Source organism: Lissotriton helveticus, chromosome 5_1 (assembly GCF_964261635.1).
Source record: "Lissotriton helveticus chromosome 5_1, aLisHel1.1, whole genome shotgun sequence".
Classification (NCBI taxonomy): Eukaryota; Metazoa; Chordata; class Amphibia; order Caudata; family Salamandridae; genus Lissotriton; species Lissotriton helveticus.
Window position 1 is genome coordinate 1,402,829,670 of NC_136065.1, and position 17,283 is coordinate 1,402,846,952.

At 51.6% G+C, this 17,283-nt stretch overlaps 1 protein-coding gene across 1 annotated transcript in view; it reads left to right on the forward strand.

The window, feature by feature from the left end:
- Positions 1 to 17,283, forward strand: part of LOC144755449 (AMP deaminase 1-like) — a 378,874-nt gene that overhangs the window by 309,376 nt on the left and 52,215 nt on the right. The window contains exon 13 of the mRNA XM_078644387.1: positions 437 to 610. Coding sequence (XP_078500513.1) covers positions 437 to 610 — 174 coding nt within the window. The remainder of the gene's footprint in view (positions 1 to 436; positions 611 to 17,283) is intronic.

The window sequence follows — 17,283 nt, forward strand, 5'->3', positions numbered from 1 at the left end:
AAATGTCTGTCGATCCTAACTCTGAAAAATAGAATAGAATAAGGGAATTTCCAGCAGCAGATCCCTTTTTGAACATATTAAATGTAACTTAGGTAAAAAAATAAAAAGGGATTTGGCTTTGGTGTTTAACTTGGTACTTGGACTACAGTGGGCTATAGAAAAATTCAATTAAGAGGGTGCAAGACCATGATGACAACATTATAACATGCTGCATGTTTTGGATTAGTAACACCATCCAAACTCTGGGTAATGTATGCGCTTATAATTTAAATTCCATCTTAGGTCATTTCACTAAATTGGTTGTTAAAACGTTGAAAATATTATATTCAAAAGCAAAAAGAAAACCAAAAGGAAATTAAGAGATAATGGTTACATTTGGTGGTCCGTGCCTATGCGTTCCTTCTATTATGTAAAGTTATCTGTGTTTCATTTATAGAGTCCGGTCCTGCAGTACCTGTACATTCTCTGCAAAATCCCCATTGCTATGTCGCCCCTGAGTAACAACAGCCTGTTCCTGGAGTATGCTAAGAATCCACTGCTGGATTTCCACGAGAAAGGCCTGATGGTTTCTCTTTCCACAGACGACCCAATGCAATTTCACTACACAAAGGTAAGGAGTAAAAGTAAACTGTGCTCTAAATGTCAACCTTCAGAGAATAGAAATTGGAGTACCCTACAAGCCGCTATCATCAAAATGTGTAGTCACTGCTTTGCACAGCATGAAAGAATAAAATACAGCACGTAATAGAGCGCATTCCTTCACAGAGCTCATACTATGGGGAGTGGTTAGTGTCCCAAGGCATTAGAGTAAAGGGATTATATATGGACATAGGCATTCTGTGAAACAGTCAATGCCTTGAAGGCGCAGCTGTTTGCAAGACCAGTCTTTAAAAAAGACATTGAGTGTGGTGTTGATTGCTACTGTATTAGCAAATAAGACATCACCAAACTCTGGAAGGCAGCTTCTCTCTCCTCTTTGGCCCTCTGGAATCACACAATGGACTGGTGCGCCAAGCAAAAAGAAGCTGTCTGCATCTCCTGGGGCTGCACCACAAAGCATGAAAAGGTATGGGGGAAACAGCTGGCATACTGTGGGCTGTGCTAAATAAAAAAAATCGGAAGTGTACTGTAAGATGTTCCTCCATGACATTTTCTGTGCTAAGGTGCTTGACTATGTATCAAGGTGGCTGTTGTTAAATAACAATAAAATCCAGTTTATAAAAACAAGTGGGTTTTAGCAACACCCAGAAGAGCATTTAACTCTCACCTCATGCTATTGGGTGTTTGTCTAACATTTTACCCCCTAATAATATCTTGCATTGGAATACAGACTGGACTATTTTTCCTCTCAAAAGTACACATCATCATACACATTACATTCCGTAACTTATAGGTGCATTGTATACAGAAAGTTTCCATGTTTTGTTTTTGTTTTTTCACTGAGCCAGACTTTTATTTTATGTTTTAGTTAGAGTTCAAAATGAAGTCCGATGTTTTTGGCTTTGCAACTGCTTGTTTCTATTTAGGTATCAGGACTTTATACTTGTTGTAGGCTGAGGATAGCCAACAAGGTCTCATTACCATATGCGCCATATAAAATGGATGCGTTATTTGCTACTTTTCTAGGCAAGTCTTAATGCTGACAAGGGCTTAGGTGGCCTCATAGACCTGTGATAATGTTTAGGAACAGATGTACTAAGCTTTTTAACAAATGCAAACTCACAAGCTCTGTGCTTGTGACTGTTAACATCTTTTTCCTTATTTACTAATCCCTTTTTAGGAGCCAAAAAGTTTTACTGACTCGTAACATTTGGTTGCGAATGGATCCCTATTGATATCTGGAAGGAATGTGTTGTAGGCGTACCTTCTAAATATCGAATTATTTAACAATGTTTCAGTTGGTAATGAAATTGCTAATGGGACGAGGTCCCTATTCAGGCAACCAGCAATCTCAATCGACGACATTCTATTGCTGGTCAGATCCCATGAACTGTCAAATTCACGGGCAAATAGAAATGGAGGCAGCACTCAGCAAATCTCTGAAAATGCCTGGCCCTCCTCGAGCTCCTAGCATCAAGGTTGAGCGGGTCAAAGAAATACAATGACTCCCGAGGCCTACACACCCATCAAACATTTTGCGGTCAAGTAGAATCTGTGGCAACTGTGGCCTGGGGCACAAGACCCACTGAGTATGCCCTGTGAAGGGATGGGCATGCTCAAATTGTGGTAAAGCCAATCACTCTCCAAAGGTTTTCTGCAGCGAAAGGCCTCATACCACCACCACTAGGCCGAGGAGAATGACAGCATCACTCCACCAGCTATCACTGACCGACACAGCAGAAGAGGAAGGACTGGTCTGCCTAGGGGTCAACGTCGATGCAGAGGAGGAACAAGATTGCTCTGGTGTTGCTCGCAGACAGAGCAAATCGCAAAAGGAGACCACCCCCTATGTGTGTGTTCAAGATTGCTAACACCATAGTGAGAGCGCTCATTGACATAGGGGCATCCGTAAACATTATGGACTCTGAACAATATGAAAACCTGTCGCTGCACCATCAACTCTTACCCCCAGGGCCAAGATATATACCTATGGGGGTACTGACACACTGCCACTCCGGGGAGTCAAAGATGTCGAAGTTACCAATGACAAGCACGTCATGTGAATGAAGTTCCACATCTTGGAAGGGAAGAGAGGAACATTGCTGAGTTATAATACAGTAAAAGACTTAGAACTTGTGTTCTTTGCCAACCAAGTGCACAAGTCACATGCCAAGTCCATACTGACAGAGTTTCCTCAGGGTTTAAGAAGACTCAAAGGCAAACAAGTTAATTGGAACATAGATGGTTCAAACGAACCCACAATGTTGAGACAGAGATGGGTCACTTTCCACCTGAGGCTCCAAGTTGAGCAAGAACTGCAGATGCTCGAAGACCTAGGGGTTATTGAGAAAGTGATTGGCCCCACACCATGGGTATCGCCGCTGGTGAACACACCAAAGCCAAAGTAACTGGGTGCCACACAACGAAGTGTGGATATGAGACTCCCCAATCATGCCTCCTGGCACGAGTGCCACACTAAAGATGGATGACATTGTAACAAAGTTAAATGAAGCCAAGTGGTTCTAAAAGTTGGACCACAACTCGGGCTATCACCATGTGGAGCTTGTCCCTCAGAGCCAGTATAGAACAACGTTCTTCATGCACGTCCAGCCTCAGAATCTACAAGAGGCCTGAGTTTTGGTGTCTCCTCCACATCGGAGGTCTTCCAAAATACTATCAGAGAAACACTATTTCAGCTACTCTGAGTTATTAACTTGTGCGATGGCATGCTCATCAACTCGGACGGCCTGAGGAACATCATGTCTGCATGAGGAACACCTTCCAACATCTAGCACACAGTGGTGTGACGCTTCACAAGAACAAATGCTCTTGTTATCAGGAGTCAATAGAATCCTTTGGATACATCTTCTCTCAAGAGGGCCTCCTTTTAGATCCCAAGGAAGCCACAGCCATCAAGAAAGCAACGATTCAGTGGAACCCAATGGAAGTCTGCAGTTTTCTTGGTATAGCCCCCTACTGCGGTATATTCGTACCCAATTTGGCCATGATGTCAGAGCCTCTACGAGCCCTAACACGCTCTGGTGTCGCATGGGAGTGGTGGCATGAGGCAGACAAAGCATTAAAGTTGATACAGAACGCCCCACTGGACCAAGTCACCATGGCATGCTTCCACCCCCGCAGACAGATGGAGTTAATCGTCGATGGCAGCCCGGTGGAACTAGGTGCTGTGCTCATGCAGGACTGCACTGAAATAGAGTGGGTACCAGTTGCTTATGCCAGCCGAGCTCTGTCAGATATGGAAACACGCTATGCACAGATAGAGAGGGAGGCTCTTGCGATCAAATGGGCATGACAACATTCCCACCTGTGCCTCTGTGGACAGGAGTTCAAAGTAATTATGGATCACAAGACTCTTTTTCCACTTTTCACAGACATAACTCGTCTAGCAACCCCCCCCCCCCAAATCGAGAGAAAGGCAGTACAGTTACAACTGAGCCTTTGAAATAGTATACATTCCAGGTGCCAACAACTCAGTCATCACGGACAGCAAAAAGACGGGTCCAGAAACACCTCCCAGAGTGTTAGAAGCGGCTGTCTCTAGTTGGCAGAGGTATACACTTCTGACAAATAGGGACACACCTTTTCTAGTCAGGGCAAGGAGATCACACACTTAGATAACCCCTGCTCACCCCCTTGGTAGCTTGGCAAAGCAGACAGGCTTATCTCAGAGGCAGTGCGTTAAGCATTTATGACCACATACAGTAATAAAGTGAATACACTACAAATGGACACGACACAGTAGTATTATAAAAATAAGTATTTTTATATAAGGTTTAGCACAAGACCAAATAACGACAAAAATATACCACAGTCTTAATAAATACTCTTGGAAGGAAAAATAATAGTTCAAGCACGGTTTCTTCTTAGCACAAAGTCTTTAGTATCAAAAGCAACTCTTCTTCTCTAAAACACAGTTCTTGGCAACAATGTAACCCCCACGGGAGTCACACGACGTCGAGGCAAAGTTAATCCAAAGGTTCGGCGTCGACCGCGAGGAGCGCTACGTCGAGCCCGGAGTCGCACAGACCCCAACAACACAGTACCTTGGAAAAGTGAAGCACTCGATGATCAGCGGCGTCGAGATGTCCGGCGTCGCGTCTTCGGCGTCGATCGGGCCTCGGAGTCGGGGCGATCTGCAGCGGCGTCGACCGAAGTCAGGCGGGAGCAGCGCTCACGGGATGAAGCAGGATACGACGTCGTCGATGTCGATGTTGCAAGAGTGAGCAGCGCTCACGGCGTCGAGAGGGCTCGAAGTCGATGCGATCAGCAGCGGTGCAGACACGGGGTCACTTGGAGCTGGAGCCGAACTCACTACTCACTGGCGTTGCTGCTGGCGTCGATCGGGCCCGGCGGCCGGCGTCGAGGAAGCGGGACACTGGAGCCGTTACTCACGATGTCGAGCTGGATTCGGCGGCGTCCGTCGGCGTCGAGATTGCTGGATTCTTTCAGAGGTGCTGGATTCACAACTCCAGCAAATAGCACTTTAAGCAGATGAAGTCCTTTAGCCCTGTGACTTCAACAGGAGACTGGCACTCTTCCAGCCCTTGGAGATTTTCTCAGCAAAGAGTGAGAGTACACACAAAGTTCCTCTCTCCTGGTTCCTTGGCAAAAATAAAGAAGCAATGCAGGATTCCCCCAACAAACAGCACTCTGGCAGAAGGGGTAGGCAGTCCTTAGATCAGCAGGCTTCTTGTCCTTGGTTCAGGTTTCCTTGTCAGAAGTGATCTGAATTCTTGGTTCAGGGGTCCTTCTCTTATACCCCTTTTTGGCTTTGATCCCTTTGTCCATGCAGGGGAAATTCCCCCCATCCTGGGTTTGTTGTGGGTGTTGCCAGGCCAGAGCACCTGGCCTATTCACTGGGCAGGGCAGAGTCCTCAGCCGCTCAGTAGGAGCGGAGCCAGCATTGTCACTGGCAGGGGCAGGGCCATCAGCTGCCCGGCAGGAGGCGGGCCAGGGAAGTCCCAGGCAAGCACAGAGTCATCAGTCGCCTGGCAGGGGGGCGGAGCCAACATTGTATCAGGCAGGGCAGGCTATCAAGAGCTACTCTTCCCCTACTCTCAATGCAAATGCCCCACTCATCCCACACTGACTCATTCAGACTCTCTGGAGCCACCCAGCTCCTGTCACACGCACACCAGAACCAGCAGAGACCGGTAGACAGTTAGACAAGAAAATAGCTACTTTCTAAAAGTGCTATTTTCAAACACAGAGTCCAAAAACCATCCACACAAACGGATGCGTTATTAAACCCTGAGTTCAGGGATACCAAACTCGACATTGCACCATGCTCCCCGAGCCCGCTAGGATTATAGCATGAATAATCCTGGCAGCCCATTCTAACTGATGGAGAGCAGGTTACCTTACAATAGTGAAAAACGACTATGGATGTAATTCACTATTAGGACATGCCAACCTTGTCAGGCTTGTCCTTCCTTATGCTTACAATGCACCCTGCCCGTGGGCCTACCATAGGGGTGACTAACATGAAGTTAAGGGAAGGTTTAGGGACTGGCAAGTAGGTGTACTTGCGCAGTCCTCGTGCCAGTCAGACTGCACGTGGTCTGGCAATGGCAGACCTTCAGACATACTTTTACTAGGCCGCTCTTGTGGGTGGCACAACATGTGCTGCAGGCCCACTAGCAGCATTTGTATTTACAAGCCCTGGCACCCCTGGTGCACTCTACTAGGGACTGATAGTAAACCAAATAAGCCAAACATGGAAGTCAATCAATACAGCAATTTCACATAGGGAGCACTTGCACGGTGGCACTGATCAGCAGTGGCACAGTGCCCAAAGCATATACCAGCAAAAACATCGTAAACAGAGGAGGCAAACAGAAAAAAATGGAGGAGAGACTCATGCCAATGATGCCAGGTCTAACACGTGTCCCCTCCAGCTGAAATGTGGGGAGAACTACCCTTACCCTAGGGAGTCCTCATCACTAAGGCGGAAAAATCTGGACAGACCATCAGCATTGGCGTGATCTGTGCCAGGGCGGTGTTCCACCGTGAAGTCCATCCCCTGTAGGGAAATGGACCACCTCAACAGCTTTGGATTCTCACCCCTCATCTGCATCAACCATCTGAGGGGCCTGTGGTCCGTCTGCACCCGGAAGTGAGTCCCAAACAGGTAGGGTCTTAGCTTTTTCAGCGCCCAGACCACAGCAAATGCTTCTCTCTCTATCGCACTCCACCTCTGTTCCCTGGGAAGTAACCTCCTGCTGATGAAGGCTACAGGTAAGTCTCGGCCCTCTTCATTCACCTGAGCTAGAACAGCCCCCACGCCATGCTCTGAAGCGTCCGTCTGGACAACAAATTCTTTAGAAAAGTCGGGCGCCTGGAGTATGGGTGCGGTGCACATTGCAGTTTTCAGGGTGTCAAAGGCCGTCTGACAGGCGTCAGTCCAGTTCACAAGTCGTGGCTGCTTCCTGGAAGTCAGCGAAGTCAAGGGGTGCACAATGTTACCATAATCCTTGACAAACCTCCTGTAGTAACCCGTGAGACCCAGGAAGGCTCTCACCTGAGTCTGGGTTTTGGGCGGTGCCCATGCCAGGATGGTATCAATCTTGGGTTGCAGGGGGGCCACCTTGCCGCTCCCTACTTGGTGCCCCAAGTACACCACTGAACCCTGCCCAATCTGGCACTTACTGGCCTTGATTGTGAGGCCTGCTCTGCGCAGGGCCAACAACACTTCCTGGAGGTGGCACAAGTGTTCTTCCCAGCTGGCGCTGAACACTGCGATGTCGTCCAGGTAGGCGGCACTGAAATCCTCCTGTCCAGCCAAGACCTGGTTGACCAACCTCTGGAAGGTGGCAGGGGCATTCTTCATCCCAAAGGGCATAACCCGGAACTGGTAGTGCCCATCTGGTGTGGAGAATGCTGACCTTTCTTTTGCCCCATCGGTCAAGGCGATCTGCCAGTACCCAGACGTTAGATCAAACGTACTAAGGTACTGGGCAGCCCCTAACCGATCGATGAGCTCATCAGCTCTGGGGATGGGGTGCGCGTCAGTCTTGGTGACTGAATTGAGTCCTCGGTAATCCACACAGAACCGAAGTTCCGGTGAAGCACCAGGCGCTGCAGCCTTTGGAACCAAGACCACGGGGCTGGCCCAAGGACTGCTAGAGGACTCAACCACCCCTAGGGCAAACATCTTGGAGACCTCCTCCTTGATGTATGCTCTGACCTTGTCAGTCACTCTGTAAGCCTTGTGCTTGACAGGAGTGCTGTCCCCGGTGTCTACATCATGGACACACCACTGAGTAACACCAGGAATCAAGGAAAACAGATCAGGGAATTGCCCCAACAAATGGCGACAATCCTGCTGCTGTTCAGGGGTCAGTGTGTCAGAGAGGACAACACCATCCACTGACCCATCTTGCTCTTTTGCATACAGGAGGTCAGGAAGAGGCTCACTCTCCTCCTCCATTCCAGCATCTGTAGCTAGGAGCATGCCCACCTCGGACCTTTCTAAGTGGGGCTTCAATCGGTTGACATGCAGGACCCGCAAGGGGTTCCTGGGAGACTTCAAATCCACCAGGTAGGTGACATCGCTCTTCTTCTCCACAACCTCGAATGGTCCAGTCCACCTGTCCTTGAGCGCACAAGGTTCCACAGGGGACATGACCCAAACTTTCTGTCCAGGCTGAAGCTCTACCAGAGTGGCCCTCTGGTCGTACCACCGCTTCATCTCCTCCTGGCTGGCCTCCAGATTTGCCTGAGCAAGATCCCTGAAGCGCCTAGTCTGGTTCCTAAAGGCCAGCATGTAACTGTATACATCCTGGGGAGGTTTCCTGGGAGCTTGCTCCCAGCCTTCTTTGACCAGACTTAAAGGTCCTCTTACCGGGTGACCATACAAAAGCTCAAAGGGGCTGAACCCTAGAGACTTCTGTGGCACCTCACGGTAAGCAAACAACAGGCATGGCAAGAGGACGTCCCATTTACGCCTCATTGGTTCTTCAAGACCCATAATCATGCCTTTAAGGGTACGGTTGAATCTTTCAACCAACCCATTACCTTGAGGGTGGTAAGGAGTGGTGAACTTATAAGTTACCCCACACTCCTTCCACAGAGACTTCATATAGTTGGAAATGAAGTTGGTGCCCCGGTCTGACACCACCTCTCTGGGGAACCCCATTCGGGAGAAAACACCCATTAGTGCCCGTCCCACCACGGGGGCAGTCACTGTTCTGAGAGGGATGGCTTCCGGGTACCGTGTGGCATGGTCCACCAAGACCAGGATGAACCTGTTGCCCAGGGCTGTCTTGGGGTCCAGTGGCCCAACAATGTCAATCCCCACCCGGTCAAAGGGGGTACTGACCACGGGAAAAGGTTGGAGGGGAGCCTTCTGCTTCCGCCCGCTTTTCCCACTTGCCTGGCAAGTTTGACAGGTCTTGCACTGGATGTCTACATCCCTTCGCATCTGAGGCCAATAGAAATGGGTGACAAGCCTGTCATAGGTCTTGTCCTGCCCCAGATGTCCAGCTAAAGGAACGTCATGAGCCAAACCCAGTAGGAAGGCTCTGAAGCGCTGGGGTACCACCAGCACACGGGCTGACCCAGGCTCAGCAGCCTTAGGCTCGCTATACAGGAGGTTGTTCTCCCAGTACACAAAATGTGACCCTGACTGATCACCTGAGGTTTGGGCTGAGGCCTGCCGCCTCATACCCACAAGAGAAGGGCACACTTTCTGTTCTGCACAGAATTCCTCCCTGGAGGGACCACCATCCTGCTGCCAATGGGTCAGCTCGGGCAGGTCTCCCAGTTCGGCCACTTGTTCACCTGTGGGTTCCAGGGCATCCCCCTCGAGGTCTGCCTCCTCCTGGACCACGGGAACTACGGGGGACGGTTTCCCGCGCCCCCTGCCTCTTCTCTTCACAGCTGGGTCCTGGGCCATACTTTCAGGCTCCAGAACCCCATCAACACCCTTACTTGCTGTCATGGATCGAGTGGTTGCACACACCCACTCTGGCACACCCAACATTTTCAAATGTGTCTCCCTCTCCACCTTAGCCCAAGGGGAGTCTTCTAAATCGTTGCCCAGGAGACAATCAACAGGCATGGCGGGCCTCACAGCAACCTGAAGAGTACCTGAAACTCCCCCCCATTCAAAGGAAACTTGAGCTACCTCACACTCTTTCTGGGAGTTGTCAGCAGCTATCACAGGGTAGAATGCGTGGGGAACAACCTGCTCTCTGGACACCAAGTGACACTTGACAGCTGTCACACTCGCTCCGGTGTCTCTGAGAGCTTCCACTCTATGGCCATTAATGGTCACCCACTGCCTATATTTCTTAGTGTTACTAGGCAGAGGGGGTGGAGGGACCAATTCCATGTCTCCTAGAGAGACCAGGGACATCTCCGCGGGACCCTCCCCACCATGGGCAACCATCTCCTCCCCTCCCAGAGCTACACTAGCCAACTGACGGGGTGGTGCACTGGGTAGTGCACCAGACTTCTTCAAGGGACACTGAGGGTCATAAAAACGGTGTCCTACCTGCTTACAAACGAAGCAGGTCAGTGGGCCCCTATGACCAGGTTTACCTGGCGGGGCCTCTGATTTCTTCACAGGGGGAGGCTGGGAACCTTTCCCTTGGTTCCCTTGGGGATTACTTTGGGGCCCTTTCTGGGACTCCTTCTGTTTACCCCTGTCCCCCCCACTCTTCTGCTGGGGACCCTGCCCACCTTTGGCTGAGTCTCCCACTGGACCCTTGTGGACCCTGGTACTGACCCAGCGGTCCGCCTCTTCAGCAAGTTTTCTAGGGTTAGATATCTTGCTATCAATAAGGTGCTGGCGCAGCTCTGGAAAACAGTTATTAGACAAGTGCTCCCAAGCAAACAAATCATAAAGAGCATCATAACTTTCCACTTTGCTGCCCTTTACCCAACCATCCATGGCTCTGCAAAAATATGACACATACTCCACCCACGTGGTACCAGGCAACTTCTTACATTCTCTAAAGGCCTGTCTGTACTTTTCTGGGGTTAGGCCATACCTTAACATTAAAGCATCCTTCATATGAGCATAAGACATCCTATCTTCAGCAGGCATGTCTAACAGGGTATCTCTTCCCTCATTCACAAAGCGACCCCACAACCCCGCTCCCCAATCCTTCTCAGGGACCCGGTGGGCCAACAATGCTAACTCATATGCTTTAAACCATTGACCAATATCCTCATTCTTCTGAAAATCTTTGATCACATCTTTGGGAAAATAAAACCTACTTTCTGCAGGCACAGATGGGATGCTGCCACCAGAGGGATTCAATTCTAACTTTTTAGCTTGGAGCTCCAACTCCCTCAACTTGGTATCACGCTCAAAAGCTAACTTCTCTCTTTCAAACTCTAATCTTTTGATCTCCAAATCAGCTTCTCTCCTGCCTCTTGCATTCTCTATCTCCAACTGCCCATTTATCTTAAGTTTTGCCATTTCCATGTTGTAAGCTCGCTCCTTCGCCCTTTCTTCTCTTTCTTCAGGGGAAAGACCTTTGGAGGAAACACTGCTGCCAGGAGGGGATACAGGCCCAGTCACGGGCACTTCCTCCTCCCCTTCCTCTGTCGGTACCACCACCGGGGCAGAGGGGTCTCTGGCCTCTAACCAGGCCTCCAATGCTTTGGAATAGTCTCCTTTCCGGGAGATGCCTTTGGTAGGAACTTGAAACTGCTTGCAAAAGTATTGCAGTTGCTTCTTTTCGTATGTCCCTATCTTGGCTCTATCAAATTCCTCCACAACGACAACAAGGGGAGTGACTCCGGTATCACTCATGGTTAAAACTGGCAGTGTTCAAAAATCAAGCTTCAGGAAAAGCGGAGAACAAAAATAGAATATCCAACCAAAACAGATTGTGGCTGCGCTATGGTCTGCTTTCACTATGTAGCGCACACTAATCACTGCACATGGGTCATAAATGCAAAGTTCAAAATCCCACCGCTGACCCACCAATGTTAGAAGCGGCTGTCTCTAGTTGGCAGAGGTATACACTTCTGACAAATAGGGACACACCTTTTCTAGTCAGGGCAAGGAGATCACACACTTAGATAACCCCTGCTCACCCCCTTGGTAGCTTGGCAAAGCAGACAGGCTTATCTCAGAGGCAGTGCGTTAAGCATTTATGACCACATACAGTAATAAAGTGAATACACTACAAATGGACACGACACAGTAGTATTATAAAAATAAGTATTTTTATATAAGGTTTAGCACAAGACCAAATAACGACAAAAATATACCACAGTCTTAATAAATACTCTTGGAAGGAAAAATAATAGTTCAAGCACGGTTTCTTCTTAGCACAAAGTCTTTAGTATCAAAAGCAACTCTTCTTCTCTAAAACACAGTTCTTGGCAACAATGTAACCCCCACGGGAGTCACACGACGTCGAGGCAAAGTTAATCCAAAGGTTCGGCGTCGACCGCGAGGAGCGCTACGTCGAGCCCGGAGTCGCACAGACCCCAACAACACAGTACCTTGGAAAAGTGAAGCACTCGATGATCAGCGGCGTCGAGATGTCCGGCGTCGCGTCTTCGGCGTCGATCGGGCCTCGGAGTCGGGGCGATCTGCAGCGGCGTCGACCGAAGTCAGGCGGGAGCAGCGCTCACGGGATGAAGCAGGATACGACGTCGTCGATGTCGATGTTGCAAGAGTGAGCAGCGCTCACGGCGTCGAGAGGGCTCGAAGTCGATGCGATCAGCAGCGGTGCAGACACGGGGTCACTTGGAGCTGGAGCCGAACTCACTACTCACTGGCGTTGCTGCTGGCGTCGATCGGGCCCGGCGGCCGGCGTCGAGGAAGCGGGACACTGGAGCCGTTACTCACGATGTCGAGCTGGATTCGGCGGCGTCCGTCGGCGTCGAGATTGCTGGATTCTTTCAGAGGTGCTGGATTCACAACTCCAGCAAATAGCACTTTAAGCAGATGAAGTCCTTTAGCCCTGTGACTTCAACAGGAGACTGGCACTCTTCCAGCCCTTGGAGATTTTCTCAGCAAAGAGTGAGAGTACACACAAAGTTCCTCTCTCCTGGTTCCTTGGCAAAAATAAAGAAGCAATGCAGGATTCCCCCAACAAACAGCACTCTGGCAGAAGGGGTAGGCAGTCCTTAGATCAGCAGGCTTCTTGTCCTTGGTTCAGGTTTCCTTGTCAGAAGTGATCTGAATTCTTGGTTCAGGGGTCCTTCTCTTATACCCCTTTTTGGCTTTGATCCCTTTGTCCATGCAGGGGAAATTCCCCCCATCCTGGGTTTGTTGTGGGTGTTGCCAGGCCAGAGCACCTGGCCTATTCACTGGGCAGGGCAGAGTCCTCAGCCGCTCAGTAGGAGCGGAGCCAGCATTGTCACTGGCAGGGGCAGGGCCATCAGCTGCCCGGCAGGAGGCGGGCCAGGGAAGTCCCAGGCAAGCACAGAGTCATCAGTCGCCTGGCAGGGGGGCGGAGCCAACATTGTATCAGGCAGGGCAGGCTATCAAGAGCTACTCTTCCCCTACTCTCAATGCAAATGCCCCACTCATCCCACACTGACTCATTCAGACTCTCTGGAGCCACCCAGCTCCTGTCACACGCACACCAGAACCAGCAGAGACCGGTAGACAGTTAGACAAGAAAATAGCTACTTTCTAAAAGTGCTATTTTCAAACACAGAGTCCAAAAACCATCCACACAAACGGATGCGTTATTAAACCCTGAGTTCAGGGATACCAAACTCGACATTGCACCATGCTCCCCGAGCCCGCTAGGATTATAGCATGAATAATCCTGGCAGCCCATTCTAACTGATGGAGAGCAGGTTACCTTACAATAGTGAAAAACGACTATGGATGTAATTCACTATTAGGACATGCCAACCTTGTCAGGCTTGTCCTTCCTTATGCTTACAATGCACCCTGCCCGTGGGCCTACCATAGGGGTGACTAACATGAAGTTAAGGGAAGGTTTAGGGACTGGCAAGTAGGTGTACTTGCGCAGTCCTCGTGCCAGTCAGACTGCACGTGGTCTGGCAATGGCAGACCTTCAGACATACTTTTACTAGGCCGCTCTTGTGGGTGGCACAACATGTGCTGCAGGCCCACTAGCAGCATTTGTATTTACAAGCCCTGGCACCCCTGGTGCACTCTACTAGGGACTGATAGTAAACCAAATAAGCCAAACATGGAAGTCAATCAATACAGCAATTTCACATAGGGAGCACTTGCACGGTGGCACTGATCAGCAGTGGCACAGTGCCCAAAGCATATACCAGCAAAAACATCGTAAACAGAGGAGGCAAACAGAAAAAAATGGAGGAGAGACTCATGCCAATGATGCCAGGTCTAACACAGAGCAAGAAGTATGGTGGCTGGCCAAACCCCGATCCAAGCCAGAGGTTGCGAGACTTTGTATGTTTGCTGCAATGATAAAGAGTTGTTCAAGTTGGAACTTTATAAAAACTGAGAGTGATATAGAGAGCCACCCGGCCTCTAACCCACGCAATACCCACCAATCAATCAATCAATCACAAGAATTTGTATAGCGCGCTACTCACCCGTAAGGGTCTCAAGGCGCTGGGGGGGGGGTTGCTATTGCTCAAACAGCCAGGTCTTGAGTTGTTTCCTGAAGGAGAGGTGATCCAGGGTCAGCTGTAGGTGGGTGGGGAGGGAGTTCCATGTCTTGGCTGCCAGGTAGGAGAAGGACCTTCCTCCGACGGTGGACTTCCGAATTCGTGGGACGGAGGCGAGGGCGAGACTGGCGGATCGGAGCTGGCGGGTGGGTGTGTAGAAAGAGAGGCGGCTGTTGACGTACTTCGGGCCCATGTCGTGGAGAGCCTTGTGTGCGTGGGTGAGGTGTCTGAACGTGATCCTCTTGTTGACGGGGAGCCAGTGCAGGTCTTTCAGGTGGGCAGAGATGTGGCTGCGGCGAGGGATGTCCAGGATGAGTCGTGCTGAGGCGTTCTGAATGCGCTGGAGTCTTTTCTGGAGTTTGGCTGTGGTTCCAGCGTAGAGGGTGTTCCCGTAGTCCAGACGGCTGGTGACGAGGGCCTGGGTGACCGTCTTCCTGGTTTCTGTGGGGATCCATCGGAAGATCTTTTGGAGCATGCGCAGGGTGTTGAAGCAGGATGATGAGACTGCGTTCACTTGCTTGGTCATCGTGAGGGAGGAGATGATCCACTCCAGGGCCGCTCCTTGGATTCCTGTGTTGCTGAGGTGCTGTATCAGGATGCGGTGGCAGACGGTGTCGAAGGCTGCTGAGAGGTCCAGGAGGATGAGGGCAGCCGTTTCCCCGTTGTCGAGCAGGGACCTGATGTCGTTGGTGGCTGCGATGAGGGCGGTCTCGGTGCTGTGGTTTGCTCGGAAGCCAGACTGTGAGGGGTCGAGGGATCCGTTGGTCTCGAGGAAGGCGGAGAGTTGTCTGTTGACGGTCTTCTCGATGACTTTGGCTGGAAAGGGGAGGAGCTAGATGGGGCGGACGTTCCTCAGGTTCGTGGGGTCCACGGTGGGTTTCTTGAGGAGGGCGCTCAGCTCGGCATGTTTCCAGCTCTCCGGGAAGGTGGCAGATGCGAAGGAGCTGTTGATGATGTTCCGGAGTTGGGGTGCGATGATGGAGTCGGCTTTGTTGAAGATGTGGTGTGGGCAGGGGTCGGTGGGAGAGCCGGAGTGGATGGTGTACATCACCTGGGTGGCATCTTAGGTGTTGACAGGGGTCCAGGTGCAGAGGGTGGTGGTTGGGGGCGCCGGTTCGGCGGTAGGGTGCGTGGTTTGTGCGTCGAAGCTGTTGTGAATGTCGGCGATCTTGCGGTGGAAGAACGAGGCGAGAGCGTCGCAGAGGTCTTGCGAGGGAGTGATGTCGGTGTTGCAGGCGCTGGGATTGGAGAGCTCTTTGATGATGCTGAAGAGCTCCTTGCTGTTGTGGGTGTTGTTGTCCAGTCTTTCTTTGAATGCTGTCTTCTTGGTGGTGCGGATCAGCTGATGGTGTTTGCGGGTGGCGTTCTTGAGGGCTGTCATGTTTTCTGTTGTCTGGTCATGGCGCCAGGCTTTCTCGAGGGTGCGGCAGGTTTTCTTGGAGTTTTTGAGGTCGGTGGTAAACCACGAGGCTTTCCTGCTGCCGGGTCTGCTGGGAGGGTTCTTCAGTGGTGCGAGTTCGTCGGCGCAGTTGGTGAGCCACAGTGTGAGGTTGCGGGCTGCTTCGTCGGGGTCCGTCGTGTTGGTGGGCGGGTTCTGGCTGAGGGTGGTAGTGAGCTGGTCGTCGGTGATCTTGCTCCAGCTTCTGCGGGGAACTTGTTGCGGGTGGTGGTGGGTCGTGGTTCTCCTAAAGTTGAAGTGGACGCAGCTGTGGTCTGTCCAGTGTAGTCCGGTGGAGTGGCTGAAGGAGATGTGGTTGCTGGAGGAGAAGACGGGGTCAAGCGTGTGGCCGGCGTAGTGGGTGCGGGTGTTCACCAGTTGCTTGAGTCCGAGGTTGGCGAGGTTGTCCAGCAGGGCGGCGGTGTTGCTGTCCTTGTTGTTCTCCAGGTGGAAGTTGAGGTCCCCTAGGAGGATGTAGTCTGTGGAGGTGAGGGCGTGCGGACTGACGAAGTCTGAGATGGCTTCATTGAATTGTGTGCGTGGTCCCGGGGGTCTGTAGATGAGGGTGCCTCTGAGGGTGGTCTTGGGGTCGGTGTGAATCTGGAAGTGAAGGTGCTCGTAGGCGTTGAGGGTGTCGTCGGAGTTGGTCGTGATGCGGATGGTGTTTCTGTAGACGATGGCGATGCCTCCTCCGGTTTGGTTGACGCGGTCCCTCCGGGTGATCTTGCAGCCGTCCGGGATGGCGATGTCGGGGGCTGAGGAGGCGTTCATCCAGGTTTCCGTGAGGAAGGCGACGTCTGGTGAGGTTGTGTCGAGGAGGTTCCAGAGTTCCACGGCGTGCCTGTGGACGGAGCGGGTGTTGAGCAGGATGCACTTGAGGTGGTTGTTGCTGGTACTTGGCTTTGCGTGTGCGGTGCCGGTTCAGAGGCAGGTGAAGCGGCAGGCTTGGCAGGTGAAGGGGCCGTGTGTGCGTTTCCGGGTGGCTTGGTAGCAGGCGGCGTTTCGGCCAGCGTTGAGTTCGTGGAGGGTGGCTGCGTCGTAGGTCCGTCGGGTGCGCTGGCATCGTTGAGGACCAGGGGTCCTGGCGCTGGGCGCGGTCCAGACGCGGACGGGCGCAGGCAGGCTTGCCTTTGGCGCGCCTTCGGCGCACAATCGACGTGCCCACTGCGCGTGAACACTGTGCGTACGCGCGGGCTCCATTTATGGCAAAGTGGGAGGGAGGAGCAGCTGAAAGGCGGGAGCGGGGCGGCCAATGGGGAACAGAAAGGAAAAGGGGGCGGGGCCGCGAGGGAGCAGCGGCGGGAAGCGGGGAGCGGAGGGGGGGTCACACCAGGGGTACAGTAACAAAAGAAGCGCAACAAAACCTAATTACAGAAGAAAAGCACTAATACAGTAAATACAATACAATAACGAAGGCACAGAAGGGCAAAACGGGCAACACGGGCGAAAAAGAGGGAGCAGCAGCGAGGGGCACCGAGGTCAGGGATGGACCTGTGGCGCTGGGGCAGAAACACGCCCAGCTGGTGGGCCGTGCGGCGTGGGGGTGTCCTGGGGTCAGGTGACACTCGCCTATGCAGCGCGGGCTCCGTTTAAGGCCAAGTGGGAGGGAGGAGCAGCTGGAAGGTGGGAGCGGGGCG